Source organism: Macaca nemestrina, chromosome 2 (genome assembly GCF_043159975.1).
Source record: "Macaca nemestrina isolate mMacNem1 chromosome 2, mMacNem.hap1, whole genome shotgun sequence".
In the NCBI taxonomy this organism is placed as follows: domain Eukaryota; kingdom Metazoa; phylum Chordata; class Mammalia; order Primates; family Cercopithecidae; genus Macaca; species Macaca nemestrina.
Window position 1 is genome coordinate 149,689,515 of NC_092126.1, and position 19,914 is coordinate 149,709,428.

The 19,914-nt window shown below is 44.3% G+C and overlaps 1 protein-coding gene across 1 annotated transcript in view; it reads left to right on the forward strand.

Moving 5' to 3' along the window:
- Nucleotides 1-19,914, forward strand: part of LOC105477701 (solute carrier family 6 member 11) — a 124,611-nt gene that overhangs the window by 2,383 nt on the left and 102,314 nt on the right. The window contains exons 2-4 of the mRNA XM_011734352.2: nucleotides 846-980; nucleotides 1,093-1,233; nucleotides 4,673-4,763. Of these exons, the coding sequence (XP_011732654.1) occupies nucleotides 846-980; nucleotides 1,093-1,233; nucleotides 4,673-4,763 (367 nt within the window). The remainder of the gene's footprint in view (nucleotides 1-845; nucleotides 981-1,092; nucleotides 1,234-4,672; nucleotides 4,764-19,914) is intronic.

The following is a 19,914-nucleotide window of genomic DNA, read 5'->3' on the forward strand; positions in this document are numbered from 1 at the left end:
TTAGCAAAAAGCACTTTCAGTTAAAGCCTTCATTTGTGAGATCAGATGGTAGCAAATAGCATGTGTTTCCATGCTTTGTTATTAGACAGGAGGGACAGAATGAGGGATTTGGAAAAATCCCCATTCTGGGTGTAATAGTTCATGCTCACCTCAGTTATTTAATTTGTTTCACAGAAAGACCCAGGCAATGGGTATTGTGTTTCAAATAGAAACACTAATGCTTAGGGTGGTCTCTTCCTGGACCAATTCAAAGCCAGCCTTTGCTAGATAGATTCTTTTTGCAGACTCCTTGCAAGTTGACACCACACCTGGGCCTCATGTGTAGGGGTACTTAATTCTTTGAGGCCTGATATTGTTCATTGTATAATTCCCTGAGAATGCTCTTTATGACAAAGATTGTTTGCAGGTCACTTCCAAAGTAAGAGGAAGGGGTGCCCCTCACTTGGTCTGTTGAGGTCACTTTAAAATGAAAAAGGGTGCAACATTCAGGAAAGGAATGAATTTGACCCATGCTGGAGGATGAGATGTAATTTTTTTTTAATGAGCCAATGAAACAATTTCTTTTACATTATCATCTTACCTGCATTACAATTCTATGAGGGAAGCAGTGCAGATGTTAAAAACTGAAGCTCCATTTTACAGATGGAGAAGTTGAGGCTTGGAGATGTGAGGTGGACTCACATAAACCTAGCCCTGTTTTCTGACTCTGGTCCTCATAATGGGAACTTGAACTCAAGTTCAAAGAACATCATGTCTGGCCTGTAGTAGGTGTTTATTAAAGAGTTCTTGTGCCAAGTATGAAACGGCAGGGACAGTTTTCATCTCATTCCTTTGCATCCTTACAGGGGCATTCCTGATTCCCTACGTGGTGTTTTTTATTTGCTGTGGAATTCCTGTTTTTTTCCTGGAGACAGCTCTGGGGCAGTTCACAAGTGAAGGTGGCATTACGTGTTGGAGGAAAGTTTGCCCTTTATTTGAAGGTATGTGTTGAGTTAATGAGAAAATAAAATTTTGCACAGGGAATGTAAACTGCAAAGGCAGATTGTTTTGAAAAGATAGACTCAAGTTGCTTCCTTTCTTTTGTCCCTTCAGGCATTGGCTATGCAACGCAGGTGATTGAGGCCCATCTGAATGTGTACTACATCATCATCCTGGCATGGGCCATTTTTTACCTGAGCAACTGCTTCACTACTGAGCTACCCTGGGCTACCTGTGGGCATGAGTGGAACACAGGTATGGCCCCACGGAGGTCTCTCTGCTGGTCCTGCTGGGTGACCTGGGATTGGGGTTTGTTTGTGCCCTCAGGCCAGTCCTGGTCCCTGGCCTCTCATCAAGAGTCTAGTTTTCTAGGGTAGTCTTGCTGAAACAGGGGTCAGCTCTGCACCTGTTCTGGTACGTTCTGTGAGTTGCAGCCCTAAAGGCTGAGCTGAGCATTGGCCCATAGACTGGCATGGTTAGGAGAATGGAGATGTTCTGTCTTCTGTCAAACGCAGAGACTGAACCCTTTGGGGGTAGCATGGGGGTGTGAGGAAGAACACTAGACTTAGACTTAGGGGACTAGGGCTCCAATACCAGTCTTGCCTCTAGTGTCAAGTTTTCCCCTATAAAACTGGGGTTAGACCAGATCAAGGGCTGCAGACAGAGGACCTACAGGCCAACCAGGCTTTAGATCAGTGAATGGCAAACTTAAAAAATGGATTTGATTGCCAAAATTTAAAAAGTTGGAAGACTTCACCTGAAAAATTCAGGTTTCCAGCCTATCTTAAAAACTTAAACAATCTGGTGACACCAGACCCACTTTCCTGCTTGACGGCAGTGGCTACAGCCAAAAGGTGGCTATTGCCTTCAATGACAAATCTGTCATTGAGTTACCACAAACCCCACCCAGCTCACTTTATTCATTTACTTTATCAATCCAACCCAGCTGACATTTGAATTTAACCCCCAACCCCACTTCTGCTGGAATGGATAATCTTTTAGATTATTTTTGATTCCGATATATTCTTTGTTTTTCCATATATCCTCCTATTAGCATTGAGTTTGATAATCCAAGGAAGGCATTTCCCTGCCCAATCCCTGTCTAAGCTGGCCATACTCACGGAAGACATCACTAATCAATTGTAGCACTCTTTCCTTCTCAGTCTAGTCTTGGCCTTAGAACCCTTCTCCAATAGTGCTCCAGACAGCTGCTGCCTTTTGACTGGAATTCGCACATACACTTTGACCTGTTCACCATCCATATGATAACCTGTGTTAGATTGTGTCTGGAAGTGGCCTGCCATCCTGAGGGCTGAGATCCAGTAAGATTGGGTAGGATGTTGGTGACCAGTAGAAGGAACCGCAGGTGGTAGACCTAGAGATGCTGCAGTGTGGCTTCTAGCCCTATGCAATGCCTGACTCTGCCCTACTCCCCCACTCCCCCAACCCCTGGCTGTTGCATTTTGTGGAGCTTTTGCTGTTTCTCTCTTTAGGGCCCTAGTTTTTAACCTTCCTTTGGCCAGGGAACTCATAGAAATGTTTATCAAACTATAATTCAAGGACATTTTCTTGGAGGCCTGTGAGTCCTCTAGGATAATTTAATTGTGTGTACTTATTTTGAGGATACTCTAAAAATATGCACATGTTCTGGATGGTCTGAGCAAACACCTTATAACTGAGGACAGTCAGGAGGTTCCAGTGGCTTACTTTATGCATGTTTATAATTTAAGATGCATTCGTGTCAAATAGAATGATGGTGGCCAAGGGAAAAAGACCAGAAAGATTTAATTCATAAATAGAGCATTATTACTAAGTGAAGTCCAGTTGAGAATGCAACACACCATGGGAATGAAGGTTTTGCAGAAGTGTAACCAGAGGAAAATGGTGTAATCAAATCTCAAATAGTTCACGGAGGAATAAACCACCTGAACTCAACAGATTCTGCTTCTTACGTGTCAGTTTCATTTTTCTGTTGGGAAAGCAATATAATTTTACCAAATGGCATTATCCTATGCATCTATTTTCTGTTATCACTTTAAATTGTGTTGGTTCTGTAGTTTGCTTGGTATTTAATTTATACATTTAATTTGGCTTTTATAATTGTATGAATAATACAATCACAAAGACTTTATAACTCATTGTTTATTTGTACATGGTTAAATATTTTAATAAAAATAACTGGTCAACTTGGGTGTCCAAGAAATTTTTTTTTTAATCTAGGAAGAAAAAAAGAATTGAGAAATCCTATTTTAGGGAATCTGATAAAAGTCAAGGTCTCCTCTCTCCAGAAAAAGGCACAGGACACATTCAGAAATCTTGCTTATAATTTCAGGTTTCCAGGCTCCTCTCAAGCCTGACTGAGGACCCACAGACCACCTCCTTTCAGAACATAGGTAGCGCTTGCCAAGAGGATCAACAAGCAGGCAGACAATCTGGATTTTCCCCAGTGGACTGCAAACCTCTTTCTTCAAATGGTTTGCAATCCCCTTTCTCTAAAGGTGTGTGAACACTTGCAATGTGTGAACCATCACATATAGGAGGTGATTCCTGCCTGCAGAGATTACAGATGTGATTTGGAGCATTCATACGTATGTGAGATGGAAGACATGCAAGAGTGAAGCCAACCGGGCACCTGCTCCGTGCTGGCCATGGTGCAGGGTGCAGGGGCCTCTGAGGTGAATGGATACAGGAGGCCTTGCCCTCGGGGAGCTCATGGTCTGGTGCCCCAGGTGTCTCTAAACAGGGGGACATGGGTCCCATGGTGGTGGACTTTTCTGGGCAATACCCATGGCAAAGTAGATTGAGCCCTGGCTGGAGTTTATTTCAGTTCTATCCACAACTGGTCAGTGACTTTATATAGGAGGAAAAGGGTATAGGTGGGGGTCCCTTGACTATTTCTGAACCTTAGATTCTTCTTCCTCAAAATAAAGGGAGTTGGAGCAGGTGATTCCTTGGAGGGCCTTTGAATTCTTGCTTTCTTAGATTTCAGGGGAGGGAGGTTGGGGAAGCCCTCCTGGAGGGAGGGGTTAAGGCCCAGGGGCACTGGGCCTTGAAGGATGAATACTAGGTTGCTTTTACTTGAGATTAAATCTCCCTGGGACATCAAATTTCATGAAATGAGAAGAGGCATTCAGTAAATCCTTTCTGATTGACTGGATCGAGTGAGGGAATGATGAAGAAACCAGGGATTCTTGATATATGTTGGCTCACACCATTTCCTCCAATCATCACATTTTGATGAGACAGCTGTGGCATTAGCCCCTTTTCACATAAAGTAAAACAGTCTCAGCTGCATTACTGCCCCAAGATCACCATGGATGATCCATTCCTTTAGTCCTTCTATTCCACTAGAGCCCTTCAGCCAGACAACTAAATGCTACTGATGGGCCTCAGACAGGGAAGTGGAAAAAAGAAAAGAAGATTTGGGAACAAGGGTAGAGGAGACGGTTTGATAGGGAGTGTTGGTTGGGAATGGGAGAGAGAAGGTCCCCTTCCCCATAAACTTTTCCTCCTGTTCTAATCAGTCCAAACCTCTTAACTGTTTGTAAAATATTGATTTTCCCCAATGCCCTTTGACGCATGTTTACTTGGAGCGGCTACATGAAAATGCCTAGTTGCACATCCTGAATGTTTTTCAGGATTCAGCTTTCATGGAGGTTAATTTTCTTCTATTTCTTGTCTGTTTCCACTGTAGAGAATTGTGTGGAGTTCCAGAAACTGAATGTGAGCAACTACAGCCATGTGTCTCTGCAGAATGCCACCTCCCCCGTCATGGAGTTTTGGGAGTAAGTGGAGAAGAACTTGTCTCCTTTGGCCTGTGGGGGCTCTGTCCTGGTTCTGCTCACTTGGTCTTGCCCGTATTCCTGGAAAAAGCCTGATCCTTCATTCCAGCCTGGCACTTCCTGGCTTCTGTGAGCATTCGACGGCTTCGGAAGCAAGAGTGCATATCTTCAGAGGTTTCCCAAAGGGGCAGCTGAGAGAATTGTTTTCTTGTTCTTTGATAACATGTCAGCGTGCATAGTTGCTTATTAGGGCAGGAAGTGCTTAGTGAAAGGATAGACAGTTTAAAAATTCATTTTGAGCAAAAGAAGAGATGCAGCCTGTTTGCAATAAGCTAAGTCAAGAGTGTATTTAGCCTGGAAAGCGTAAATCTCTAGGGGGGATGGATTAGCTTTCTTTCAGTAGCTGAATTGTCATATGGAAAGGAAGGAGATCAACTTTAATGGATAGAGATTATAAAGAAGCAGGTTTTAAATGTGCATAGGGAAGAGCTTGGTCTCACAGCATTGCATTGTCTGGAAGTACTTCAGAAGATTGTGAGCACCCGTCCCTGGAAGTTGACCAGTATAGGGTTGCCAATCATTGTTGGGGGTGTGTCTGAATCCACTGAAATTGTAAGTAGTACTTGTGTGGATGGGCATTTTTCCCAGAAATTGGCCTAGTTTTATCAGAGTTCCAAAGGATCTGTGACCCTCACAGGTCTGCCGAGTGTGGTTGTGTACACTGCACACTGAACAACCCAAGGGGTCATAATTTACATTATGAAATATACATTCCAGAATTGTGTGGTGCCCGACCTGTATAACCATACGCAGTGGCCCTGACTTGCAAGTTTGTTATAAAGGTAGAAGGATCCCTTGCCCCAGGTATTGGAGAGAAGTTTCCTGTATGGGTCAAAGGCTGGACTAAATGCTTTCTGAAGCTTTGCAATCTAAAAAGTCCTGGCTTCATTGAAGAAGCCTCCATTACTCTGATGATGATTAATAGTAGTGTATGTGTGTGTGGTGGGGCAGTGATTTATGAGTGATTTTTATTCTTTTCCCAGTTACCATTCATCTCCTGCCCTCTCTAGAGGTCATTATGCTGAATTTAGATTTACCACTCTCATGTACATCTTTATACTGGCGTATATATCTCCCAAATAGCACCTAGGTATTTCTTGCATATTTTTCAAATTTTATGTTACTAGTATCTATTACTTACATTTTCTATAACAACTTTATTTCTTTTCTCAATATTGGTTCTTAGATGTATCCATATTGGCACATGTAGCTTTGGTTCTTTCATTTTTCTACCAGAGTATTTCATTGTATGAATGGCCTATATTGTATTTATCCAGGTCCTCTGATGGGCATTTAGACTATTGCCCATTTCTCACTATTATTAAGTACACTGAGTAAAAATGTCTAGTCTGTTCTTCCTTGAGTGGAATTGCTGGGTTGTGGCATACATGCGTTGTCAGTTTTATCATATAATGTAAAATTGCTTTAGAAAGAAATTAATCTAGGCCAGGCATGGAGGCTCACATCTGTAATCCCAGCACTTTGGAAGGCCTAGGTGGGCGGATCACCTGAGGTCAGGAGTTTGAGGCCAGCCTGGCCAACATGGTGAAACCCTGTCTTTGCTAAAAATACAAAAATTAGCTGGGTGTGGTGGTTCATGCCTGTAATCCCATCTACTCAGGAGGTTGAGGCAGGAGAATCGCTTGAATATGGAAGGCGAAGGTTGCAGTGAGCTGAGATCACGCCACTGCACTCTAGCCTGGGCGACAGAGCAAGACTCTGTCTCAAAAAAAAAAAAAAATTAATCGAATACACTCCAAACAAGAGTTTGTGAGAATTTCTATAGCTTCACATTTTGGACAGCACTTGGTCTGTTCAGTTTTTGTTTTGCCAGTGTAATGGGCATTAAATGATATCTTAATTCACATTTCTGTGATTACTTGTGAGGTTAAGCACCCTTTCATGTTTTGTTTTGTTGTCTGTTTTTTGCTCTTTGATTTCTGTACCTGTGAACTTCAGGTTTATATTATTTTCTATTTGGATTGTTTGTCTTTTCTTACAGATAGAAATTGTTGATACATTCTAGATATTATCTTTTCCCAGTGTGTGGCTTTTCTTTGTTATTTACGGTATACCGAAGTTTCCATTTTACTGAAGTCAAATTTGTCAACTTTTCTTCTGGGTTTGCACAGTTGGTGTCTTATTTAAGATATATTTCCCTACCCCAAAGTTGAAAAAATTTTCCATAGTTTCTTCTAAGAGTTTTACAGTTTTTTTTTTTTCACATTTAGGAGTATAATCCATCTGGAATTTTATGTTTTTAATGTTGTTTTAGGTAGAAATCCAGGTTTTAATGTATAAATAACCTATTTTCCCAGCAGGAGTTACTGATCATTCATTCTTTTCGGATTTGTAGTGCCATCTTCTACACATAATTTCCTTTAAGCACAAGTCTGTGTTTGGGCTCTCTGTTCTGTTCCATTGGTCTCTTTGTCTCTGTGCCCATACCACACCTATAGTTTTTTTGTAAGCCTTGAGCCTGTAAGGCAAGTCTCTCACTTGTTCTTTTCCAAAATTGTTTTAGTCTTCTAAATGAATGTCAGAATCAGTTTGTTGAATTAAACAAGAACAGCAATTAAAAAAAAAACTCTGTGAGAGTTTTGATTAAAAGTCTATTGAACTCATGGGTTAATTTGAGAAAATTTGACATCTTTATGATCCAACCTCTCTGTCTATGGACATGGTATAGCTAGTTCTCCATTTGTTTACATCTTTTAAAGTGCTTTATAGAGTAGTGCTATTTAAATGTGGTCTACAGAGTAGCAGTATTTTAATCACCTGGTTACCTACCCCAGGCCTACTGAATCATAGTCTCAAATCCATTAGATTTGTACTTCAAAGGAGACTTCTGTGCTGGGTGGGCCTTTGTGGTCTTTCCCAGTCTCATTGGGCTGAGGTTTCCTGGAAGGATGTCAGAGACTTGTATTGGACCTGCACATTTGGGGTTCTGCAGAACAGTTTCTGTGCTCCTTTAGAGAATTCACCCTGAAACTCCAGACTGGACAAGGTCTCTGTGTTAGTTACTGTTGTTTTTGCACCATTCATTTCCTTTGTAACATATATGGAAAACCTTAATTAAATCATTATTTGTATAATATTTGTTCGTAGCCTGTATTCCCCAATAGGCAATCATGAAGCGGCACCTTGTCTGGTTTTACTCATCATTGCCAGGCTATGGAAGGCCCTCTGTGAATATTTATAGACTAGATGGACGGATGAGGAAGGCAGACAGGTAGGCAATATGTCCTAGAAAATACTATATGAGAAGAGTCAAAGTGGGCTCTGGCAAGAACACATGCTGTCATTAAGCCTCTCACCCAACAGCATTGATTAATTCCAGGACCCCTTTGCAATATCCATATTATCCATTTATTTGGACACCAAGGGCAGGCAAGGGCAGTTTGACTGCATGCTCATCAGTATGGACCATCCTGCCAGCTACTTGGTTACTCAAGATGAAAGTTCATGAGAAAATGAACCCATGGTTCTAGTTTTCTATTCAGATTGCATCTCTGTCTGTATCATCCATACAGTGTTGAATCCTGTATCCTAAAAGTACTCAAATACTAGTGGGACACACACCCCTTCATACAATTATGCTTTTGTCAGAAACCTCTAATTCTTCTTTACCCCTGAGCTGAGATTGGAATATAGAGATTGTGTGAGATGTTCATATCATCCTATGAAAAGCTTTTGAGCCATCTAAGTTTGAGAAGGGATGAAAGCTGTGTCCTTCAGTGAGAATATCCATTTACCTTTGCTGAACCCAAATTCCCAAACTTATTTTCCTATGGACTAAATTAGAATCCCTTCCCTCTCTCTGACCCTGCCCCAGTGTACTCCACCCCCTGAATGCTCGCATTCCGCTAAATGCAGTCTGGGAAACATTTTGCTAGGAATAAGTTCTTCCTTAAATTCAGCCAAAAGTTGATTTCTGGGGCTTTGATATAGCATACCTAATTGCTTTTCTGTGTGACAGCACTCTTCCAGTATTGGATCAAGCTTCCTCAAAAGCATTTCTTCATCTCTCTTTGTTGTTTCCTTGTGTGTCTGGTTTCATGGGATCCTGTTGTCCTTTTCATACTGCCTCCAACTCCAGGGAGTTCAGTGAAGGCCACATTGCTCAAAGTAGACTGCCTAGGCTGTCTGTTATTATAGTTCATTCATTTGACAAACATCTGAGCTCCTGGTACACATAAGAAAGACACGGTGTCTTATTTAGGGGAAGCAAAGATGGAAGATGAGGTTCTAGTCTCTGGAAGCAGAGGTGAGACAAGCCCACAGATAACCTTAAAATCATTTATAGGGCACTACTTCTCTGCCTGCATCTGGCCATGGCTTTGCCTTGGCCATGGGCACCTGGCCTGCCCACCCCCATCTTGAAGTGTCAGTTGCCTTTTCAGATGTAATTAAATTTGCTGGCTTAGCCCATGAGAGAAGCTCGGGCCCTAGATCAGTCCTGGATTCTGACTCTTATGGGGGGTCCTACAGGGCCAGGGCTGCTTGTCTTCCTAATGTCAGGCTTCAAAATTAGGCCACCCTCGTTTCCCTTAGTAACCCATTATGCATCTGGCATCCGTGCATTTATCTAAATGTGTCTGCAGTTCTAAATTTTGAGCCTGTACCCTCTGGTGGGATTGAATGCTATTTAGTGCATAACCAATATTGTGGCATCAGATGGACATTGATTCATCTTCACTTCCCTTTCTCAAGCCTCCAAGTCCTGTTAGTCCAGGGTTGGGGGAGCAACTCCGTTCTTGCTATGTATACAACCAAAATTGTTGTTGCTCAGCGTCCATTCAGCAAGCACATGTTGAGCACATATTGTGTGCTGGGCCCAAATTAAGCTCTAAGGGTATTCAGTTCTATTTATTCAGAAGGATGAGGCCTTATTTTTCTGGTTTATCTTCACTGGGGGAGTTTTGTTTTTAGTGTTTATTTTTGAGTCACGTGGATATTTTAATTGATTTTCTTTGGACATGAGATTTGGGATCAGAGGAACTAGAGTGAAGGTTGGTTCTTTCTGTGGGACTGGGGTGACTCCCTGCCTCTTTCCCAGGCCTGTCTTCCCCTCTGCACATTACTCTCCTCCACACTGGCCTTCTTTCTGTCCTTCTTTCTGTATATTCGGATATACGGGCCTTGTCCCAGGGTCAGTCTCTTGGCTTTTGCTTTTCCTTTTGCTAGAAGATTTCTCACCAGATCCTGTGTGTCTGGCTCCTTCTTACCATTGAATCTTAATTCAAATGTCAGTGTCACATGGGGAGCCCTCCTTGACCATGCCCATGGAATCTGCACCCCAGTCCCTTTCAACCCCATCACTCTTTCTTAATGCCCCATCACTCTTTCTTAATAGTTCTTATATTATCTGAAATCCTTGTATATTTATTTGATTATTCTGTCTTTCTCCATCAGAATTTAAGTTCCATGCTGGCAAGGACGATATCTGTTTTGTTCATTATTGTCTTGCCAGCACATTCTAGGTGCTCAATAAATATTTGTTGAAATGAATGAATGGAAGAGTGAATGAATGAATGTTTCTTACCCCCTTGGATCTCAGTGTCCACATCTGTAAATTGGAAATGATAACACCTACCTGAACACCCACCTGCAATGCTGAGATGAAGATTGAATGAATGAGACTTCTCCTGTAGGAAGCCCAGCCCATCTTAAGCTCTTTGGAAAGGTTTTAATATGTAAATAGATTTTTGCAATTGGTTCTCCCATATATGAAATGGGGTTAACTCTGTTCCTTGCCTTACCAACCTCTCCGGGCTAACACATTCTGAGAACTTTGATGGGTCATAAGTGGGGTACCTGTGTTAGTTCTGGCTACTGGAGGCACAGGGTCCCTTCCAGCCCCATCTCTACAGGTACAGAGTCATGGTTGGGCCCAAGCTGCCAAGACCTGTGCACAGTTGGTCTGTTTGCCTACAATAGCCTTCCTGCCTCCTGATTCAGCATCAGAAGTGCCCTTCGGACCCTTTCCTAGGTCAGCACTGCATGCTGTGTGGCAACATCCTGTTCTGCTAGTTTGGATTACCTGGCCCCACCATACCCCCAACACATCACCCCATAGCTAAAGTGCAGATTTTAGTGGCAAGTTCTAGAGCCCAGTTTAAGCAGCTGCCCCTTCCACCTGTCAGGTGTGTGACCCTGATTAACCTGTAGAGCCTCTGTCTGCTCCTCTGAAAACGGGATGACATATGGTAAATGTACCCACCCCGCTGTCAAGAGCATGGAATGAGATGATGCTTACAAAACTCCTAGCATGTGGTAAGTGCTAATAAATGGTAGCTGTTTTTACACAGGAGACTTTATCCAGATCTCTACAAGTCTGTGTGGATTCTTTTTAAGATTCTTTAGAGAAGGTTCATCAAGCAAGGCCTTGTTTTCCCCTCACAGTAGGCATGGTGAGCTTTCTCAGTGCATTTTTTCTTCACTTAATTGTTCTTTTGACATTTTTTAAGTAAATACTGGGTGCTGGACATCTTATAAGTAGCCAGAAAGATGAGGAGGACACTGGCTCTCCCTGAAGAAGCACATAGCCTGGCAGGGGAAGCTGGGAAGTAGGAAAAAAAAAAAGAGTTTTTGAATTATGAGGTAACAGATATATCTGTAGAAGGCTTGCAGAGCGAGGCTGGCGAAACCTGGATACCTGGACTTTGGGGAAGGCTACATGGAGTTGGTGATACTTTAGCTGGGTTTTGCAGGATGAATAGAAGTTCATGTGGTTGGCTATGGAGTGAGTAAGTGACATACCAGGTGGAGAGAATAAAAAAAGCAAGAGCGCAGAGATCTGAAGTTGTGTGTTGCAGCTTATGGATTTTACCCACAATGCTACTGCATTTAGATCCTAGGGGCAAAGGGTAGACTTTACTGAAGAGCAGGCAGGGGCCAGAGCATCTATGCACTTACAGGTGTTTATTGAGCACCTACTATATGTCAGGTCTCATTGCAGGTTCTGGAATGCAACATGAACAAAACAAAAACTCATCCTTACGGATCTGAGAGCACCAATAACCAAATAAGCAGAAAATATTGGATTAAGCTGAGTTCAGTTTCCTGAAGAAAAAGTCAGCAGGGTTAGAGGGCAGAAAGTGTCCGAGGGTCAGCGAAGGCTTCTCTGAGGAGGTGGCATGTCAGTCAGGGAACTGAGAGAAGTGAGGGAGCAAGCTGTGTGGAGGTCCCAGGAGCTACAGGACCGAGGGAGCAGCGGGGGTGGTGACCCCATAGTGGGAGGCTCTTTGGGGAATGGCAAGGCAGTCAAAGAGCCTGGAGAAGAGCATGAAGGGCCTCTGTACACTTCTAAAGGGTTTGCAGTGATTCTGTGGGATGCCTGCAAATGTTCTATTCTTAGAGTTGTGTAATCAGGCCTGAGGATAAGGCAGCCTCCCCAGGCTGCGGGTGGAGGCCATGGATGTGGTCCAGGTGCAGGAACCTAAGACTCCTTCCTGCGGAGGTGGAAGCTGGGTGGTGGTGCCCTGCACTGTTGGGAAAGACAGGGTAGAAGCAGTCTTGCCATGCTTGTCCATAGAATACACTGAAGGGAGTAAGAGAACGGTCTCTCTGATGTATTAATTCCTCCATAGCCTCCCACTTGCTGTGAGGTCTTCTAACCTCATGCGTCCTCAGCGAACTTGTTCTGATGCAGGCAGATGGGCAGCTCTTAATCTGCCTGAACTCTCAAGGCCCCATTTTTTTTTCTAAACAACAGCAACAGAAGCCAATTTAGCAATAACCTGCAGCACTGGGGCTGCACATAAGTTTTGTCCCCAAATCCTGCTTCTGAAAGTTCATTCGCGATATGACCTCGCTAGTTACATAGAACCTGAGCATGTCCTCAGCAGCACTGTATATGATAGTTAAAAAGGACATGTAAAATGTTCTTAAATATGATACCAATTAGATAAAATTATACAACTGCTAAAAAAGAATTAGGCAGAAAATGTGTTGACACAGAGAAGCTAACAGTAAGTGAAAAAGGTGAGTTGTAGAATGTTGTGTATGATATCGTATGTAATACATGTGTTGTATATGCCTTTATAACCATAAACCATGTCTGGAAGTATACATAAGAAGCTATTAACAGATTACCCAGGAGTGGGACTCGGGGGCAAGTGAGGTTATAGAGAGAGGCTTACTTTTTGCTTTGTACTTTTTTGTATTATTTAAATTAGAAACAAAACTAGGAACATGATTTCATAATTTAAAAAATAGGAGCCACAGGGTTAGTGAATAAGCTGTTATTTATCATAATGAACCCTCCTGTTTGTGTAACAAATCCCATTTACAGTAGTTTGTAGGCAGACATTGTGAAGAAACTAGTAGTTCTTTCTTTCTCCTATATGTGCCTACAGGCCCACAGAGATATCTAGCCCTGAAAAGTAAAATGAAGCTTGCTTTCTGAATGCTTCATCATTTACTGTTTCCTTCCAGTGAATGGAAGATTGTAACACAAAGGGGAGTTTGTAGGCAGACGTTGAGAAGAAGCTAGTAGAAGCTTCCACCTTGTTAATCTTTATGTATTTATTTGTTTAGTTACCATTTGTCTTGATATTAGTTCATTTAATTTTTTAAATGAACTAATGCCTGTAATGCAGGCAGAAGAAAAAAAAATTCAATTTTACCATTAACTAAACATAATTTTGGAAACGCTGAGGGATTTCCCAGAACCCAAAACCAGCTTCTTGGCTCCTAGTGGCCCCAAGCAGCCCTGGTGCCCCAAACCCACCAACCAGCTGCCCCACAGAGGATCTCTTCTCTCAAGGAGAGGGCCGTTGTTACTCCTCCCCACCAGGGAGGCGCTGGGGATCCTTGGTTAGGGTTTGGGGGAACAGGAAAAGGTCCCATTGAGGACACATACCAGACTTGTGCTGAGTGGGGGCTTGGGCCACATGCAGTACTCTCAGGAGATTCACCAATTCACCAAAGCAAAGCCAGATCAACACTTTGTTGCCCTAACAGGGTGTTGTGACCTTCTTATTCTAATTGTTGAATATTTAACTGATGTTAAAAATGGTGATTATTGGCTGGGCGCAGTGGCTGACACCTGTAATCCCAGCACTTTGGGAGGTCGAGGCGGGCAGATCACGAGGTCAGGAGATCGAGACCATCCTGGCTAACATGGTGAAACCCCGTCTCTACTAAAAATACAAAATATTAGCCGGGCATGGTGGTAGTGGGCGCCTGTAGTCCCAGCCACTCAGGTGGCTGAGGCAGGAGAATGGCGTGAACCCGGGAGGCGGAGCTTGCAGTGAGCTGAGATCGCACCACTGCACTCTAGCCTGGGCGACAGAGCGAGACTCCGTCTCAAAAAGAAAAAAGTGATTATTGTTGTAAGCAGTGAAAACACAATAGACATATAAATGGGATACGTTTGTATGTCAGATTAAATATAACCTATAAATGTGTCTCCCCTAGCCCTTTTCCTAAGAGAGAACTCTGTTCACAGTTGAGTCTCCTCCTGCCCATATTTCCCTGTACTCTTGGTACCACTCCTCTTACTCTCCTTTTTGCCCTGTCTGTCAAAGCATACAAGTTCCCAGGTTCAGAAATTTAATTCTCCTCTTCCGTCGGTTCCCTTTCATAGAAACAGGTTTTCCAGTGGACATTTGATTTCTTTAGTGCAAAAGTGATCTGTGTCCTTTTTTGTAGAAAATGTAGGAAGTAGGTTTAAGTAAAAGAAGAAAATACAGCATACAACAGGATTTGGGTTTCCAAGCTGCTGAAGTAGGGAGGGGCATGCCAAGTCTGCAATTTCACTCCCTTGTCCCCAGCCAGACCCACCCTGGTGGCCATCCCTGAAGCAAGAGCCAGGACCCCTATCTGCCAGGCACCAAGAAGCACTTCTCCACTGCCAATTAAGGTTTTTTTTTTTTTTTTTTTTTTCTTCTTGAGACAGAGTTTCGCTCTTGTTGCCCAGCCTGGAGTGCAATGGTGCGATCTCAGCTCACTGCAACCTCCACCTCCTGGGTTCAACCAATTCTCCCACCTCAACCTCCCATGTAGCTGGGGTTACAGGCACTCGCCACCACACCTAGCTATGTTTGTATTTTTAGTAGAGTTGGGGTTTCACCATGTTGGCCAGGCTGGTCTCAAACTCCTGACGTCAGATAATCCACCCACCTTGGCCTCCCAAAGTGCTGGGATTACAGGCATGAGGCACCAAGCCTGGCCCACTGCCAATTAAGCGTAAGGGGTGGAGGCCTGAGGGAGAACCCAAGGTCTGTTTGCCTTAAACCATCAATGCCAGGGATGGCCTCTTGCCCAGAACACCTCCCCAGAAGGACCAATTAATGCTTCTAGTGATGACACCATCCGAATACTATACTGAAAGCCCTTCAGCCGAGGATCAAGGTTCTGCTTGTATGCACAGTTGTTGAAACGCTATTTAAAAGTGCTGTGCCGTGCTGTGGTGTGGTGTGGGGACCTAGAGACTTGGGCTTTGGCGCCAGAAAGCAAGAATTTGAATCCTGCTGCTTCCACTTGTTGCTTAAATCTCTCTGCAATTCACTGTCTTTGTCTGCAAAATGGGAATAATTGTTGTTATAGCACTACTAGTAGTAATTGGGCTTAATAAATACTGAATAGCTGTGGTCGCCTGTTATTATTAGTTCTTGATCATTACAGTAAACATATTTGTGTGTAAATTTAGCCAGATGGGTATTTGTATTTTTCACACTAGATGTCTTACAGTATAGAACAGGAAGCAGCAACTTACTAAACTGCATGAGTTTTGTATGAGGTTCTTTCTACATCCTAATGGGTGCAGTAGAGAAAAGGAAGTCACATTTGGTTACTAAGCACCTACTGTATACCCTGGCCCTGCACAGGGCCCTCTAAGCACATGACCTCATTTAACCCATCCACCCAGGTTATAAATGATGTGGTATCAGTATCTGAGTTCTCATCTCACACGGGGGATTCTGAGGACGTGAGATACTAAGGGACCTGACCAAAATGCCTCTCATGGTGGGCCAGAGCCCAAGCTGGTCTGAAACCCAGCCACCTGCATCTCTCCGCCGTTCCAGGCTTCTTCCTGTGTGTGAAATATGGTCAGCTGCCTGCTTTATCCCAGGTGCAGAGTTGGACTGCTGTATGCTGCCTCTCTGCAGCCCCATGGATTCAGGCTCTGGAAAGAAGTTTTTTTTGTTGTTTGTTTTTTTGTTCTTTGTTTTTCAGCAGATGGGGAATATATTTGATAGGAAAAGGGAGGAAGGGACGAAGGAAGAAACTCATGAGGGATTTGTCAACTGATGCTGGCCTCTAGTGTGTGATATGTGGCCCTCCAGCCAGTGGCACAAGGCACTGATGAGTGAATGATTTAATTCAGGGTCAGGAGCAGAATAACTTGACTAGGTTGTTTTTAATAAAACAATGAGGAAGTATATAAAACTCTCCAGGGTCACACATGCACACCCAAACACACACATCCCTTGCTTGTGCTTTGCACTCTTCTCACTAAGGGGCAGATGGAAGACATGCAGGATGGGGGAGAAGCACCAGAGCTGGGGCAACGTGACCTTTTCATTTAGGAATTGGGACCCTGAGCAGGTAATGCCAAAGCTCAAGATTCCTTCTCTGTAGAACGGGTGTAAATAGACAGCACTTAAAAGTGCAGTTGGCGTGAAGTGAGCTGTGGACAGTGTGACATTGCCGGTCAGCGGTAACTCCTCACAATCCAGTCCCCTTCCACAGACCTCCCATCCTCACTTTCATTTTAGAGCTGAGGTGGATGAAGTGACATTCCAAAAACAGGTGACCACCTGTGGTCTCCCAGTGGGATGCGCCCAGACTGGGACCAGACATCCACTCCCTGCTCTGACCTCCTTGTGCAGGGCTGCTCCTGATGCTCTCATGCCTATCCTGGCCACCACCCATCCAGGGCACACAGTGGCTTCTTGCAATCCTTAATGCAGACCACTTCGGAGGGGCCAGGGCACAGGTGGGCCAGCTTTGAGCTTCTGGATGCTCCTGAATGCAGATTTGCTTCCCCTTGGGCACGTGTGGGGAACCTGTGGGGCAGCCGTGACCTGGGCAGCATTTTTGAGCTGCTTGAGTCCTGGGAGGAGGAATAAGGGGCAGGAATCTGAGGACCCGGACCCCAGCCATGGGGTGGGGGAGGCCCTTCCTGCCACGTGGGATCCACGTTCTGCAAGTGAGAATGGCTGCGTTATACCCTGTGGTGGATTCCTCACAGCTGCAGCAGCTCCTCTGTCTCTCACCTTCCCCTTATGCACTCTGCCTCCTGACCTTCAGGACCTCTGCTCACTTCTCCCTGTGAGGCCTAAGTTTTGAGGCATTTCCCTGGGTTCCTGCTCCTCTGGAAAGTCCCCACTTCTAGATTCACTGTCCTCCCTGCACTCCCTCCTGCTGCCCTCAGTCTCACCCTCCAGCCACAGAGGGGCAGCATACGCATTAAACTTGGGATCAAGGGACAGGTTCAAGACCAGGCTCTGCTACCTACCGGTTTTGTGATCTTGGACAAGGTAGCTATTTCTGTGGAGCCTGAGTTTCCTCTGAACAATGGGTGTGCAAGATAACACACAAAAGCGCCTGACACGCCTTCCCAAGTGTGTGTTCTCCAGGATGTTAGGAAGTATTGCTTTGGAAAAGCAGAAACAGGGATGGGAGAGGGGAGCCCTTCCTTCTTAACTTTTCAGAAAGTTTATTGTAGTTTACATGCCATAAAATGCACTCCTCTTAAGTGCACAGTTTTGAGTAAATTTACCAAGTGTGAAGCCCACACCACAATACAAGTTTAAAATGTTTCTATCCCCCGAAAAAGAGCTCTCTGCCCATTCACCATTAATCTCCATTCCCAGTTCCAAGCAACACTCAGCTATTTTTTTTTTTTATCTCTGTGAATTTGCCTTGTTCAGACATTGCATATAAATGGAACCATACAACTTGTGGTCTTTCGTGATTGGTTTCTTTCGTGTAGCATAACACTTTCAAGGTTTATCTGTGTTGTAGCATGAATCAGTACTTCATTCCTTTTTGTAGCTATATGAAATACTGTTGCATGGATAGACCATATTTTGTGTATCCATTCATCAGTTGATGAACATTTGGATTGTTTCTACCTTGGGCTATTACGAAAAATGCTGCCATGAACATATGTGTACAAATTTTTGTTTGAACATATGTTTATTCTCTTGGGCTTATATCCAGGAGTGAAATTGCTGGGTTTTGTGTTTAACTTTTTAAGAAAATGCCAAACTGCTTTCCAAAGTGGCTGAACTATTTTGCATTCCCACCAGTAATATATCAGGGTTCCATTTCTTCACATCTTCACCAACATTTGTTGTTGTCTGACTTTTTGATTATAGCTATCCTAGTAGGTGTGAAGTGGTATGTCTTGTGGTTTTAATTTTCATTTCAATGAGGAACACTTCTCAATAAATTTGAGAAACATTGAGTTAGATAAAGCTATGCAAATGTTGTTTCAGGACTTCTCAGAGCCTTTAATATTCTGCTAAGCAATGAACATCTCTAAGAAACTCTAGTGTGCAGTAGTTTCTCAAATGAGAGCCCAGCCTGACCTGGGAACTCAGGACATTGGAGGATTAGTGTTCTTTGGGAAGCATTAGCCTAGGACAGGGGTCAGCAAACTACTGGCCAAATCTCAGCTGCTGCCTGTTTTTGTAAATAAAGTTTTATTGGAAGAAAGCCACACCCATTCATTTACAAATGACCTGTGGTTGCTTTCACCCTGCAGGAATAGAGAATAGTTCGGACAGAGACTGTATGCCTTGCCCTTTACAGAAAAAGCTTGCTGAGCTCTGGCCTAGAAGTCCCTGGTACACAGTGAGGTGCTCATTTGCTTAGCGTGAATGGCAGAAGGGGCTGGTCCTGGGGTTGGGGTGAGGACCAAGGAAGCACTTGTGAGGCTTAGTGTTATTTGAGCTGGTGCTTGAAGGATGGTTAGAATATAGATAGCTGGGGAGAATTGGGAAGGATGTTCCCAGCTGAGGGAATCATGGGAGTGAATGCTGCAATGTGAGGAAGTGCAGGATGTTTGGGGACTGATGGAGTCTGGTGTGTGGACAAAGAGTAGGATTTTGCAGGGACAGAGGGAATTGGAGAGGTAGCTCCAGACCCCTTAGGCCTATGTTGGTCCCTGATTGCACTCCCTGGCTCCCCAGGGTCCTGGCTCCACTGACACCCATAATCACACAATTCCCCATCTTTCCCAAGACAGGGTAGTGATTCTGAGCTCTACCTCTGACATTGAACCGATATGGCTTCAAGATCTGTCCCCACTTTCTGGGCATGTCACCTGCCTGAGCCACACTTTCCTTATCTGTAGAGTGGGAATAATAACTGTCCTCGCCTGAGAAGATGCAGAGAAGGTCAGATCAGATTTTACACATGGCATGGTGAGCAGGTGCGAAATGCAAGCTGTAACTATCCTTGTTGATACCTTTATACCCCTGGACAGTAAGTTCCCTAAGGTGGAACAGCCTGCTTATTCATCACTGTAGCGTGGACTGAATGAGTGTGTGATGCAGAGGCCTGAAATTCCTGCAGAGGAGGCCTGGCTGAGTCCCTGGCTTGGTTTAGGGGCCCCTGCTGTGGACTCTGTCGGAGTCCCCCGTGAATGTGGAGAGTGCAGGGGACTGTACTTCTTTCTTCCTGGAGAAGTGAGAGCAGACTCCCCAAGGCAGCGGCCAGCTCCCCGGCGGGGGCCAGGAAAGCACATTTGTTTTGGTGATGGGCCTTTTTTGGTTTGTGTGTTTGTTGCTTTGGGAGACCAGCAGGGCTATTTATAGCTCAGCCCCTCAGCGCCAGCTTTTAGGGCGGTCTCCAGGGCCCTGGCAGCACTTTCCTCGGTGGCAGGTTAAAGAAAGGTGATCTGTTTGCCGGCTCCGTGCGCGACATGAAGATGAGGCCACCCCAGGCTGGGCTGGGAGCTGTTCCCACGTGGCCCTCCTGGGTGCCAGGCTGGAGGGAGTTCTGCTTCAGCTCTGCTCTCCGTGCAAACCAGCCCTTGTGCTGGGAGCCAGAAGCTTCAGGTGGGAGGCTGTTTCCTTCTCTCCAGACTCAGCAGCTGTGTGTATGTGAGCTGCCCAGAGGGAACAGACATGGG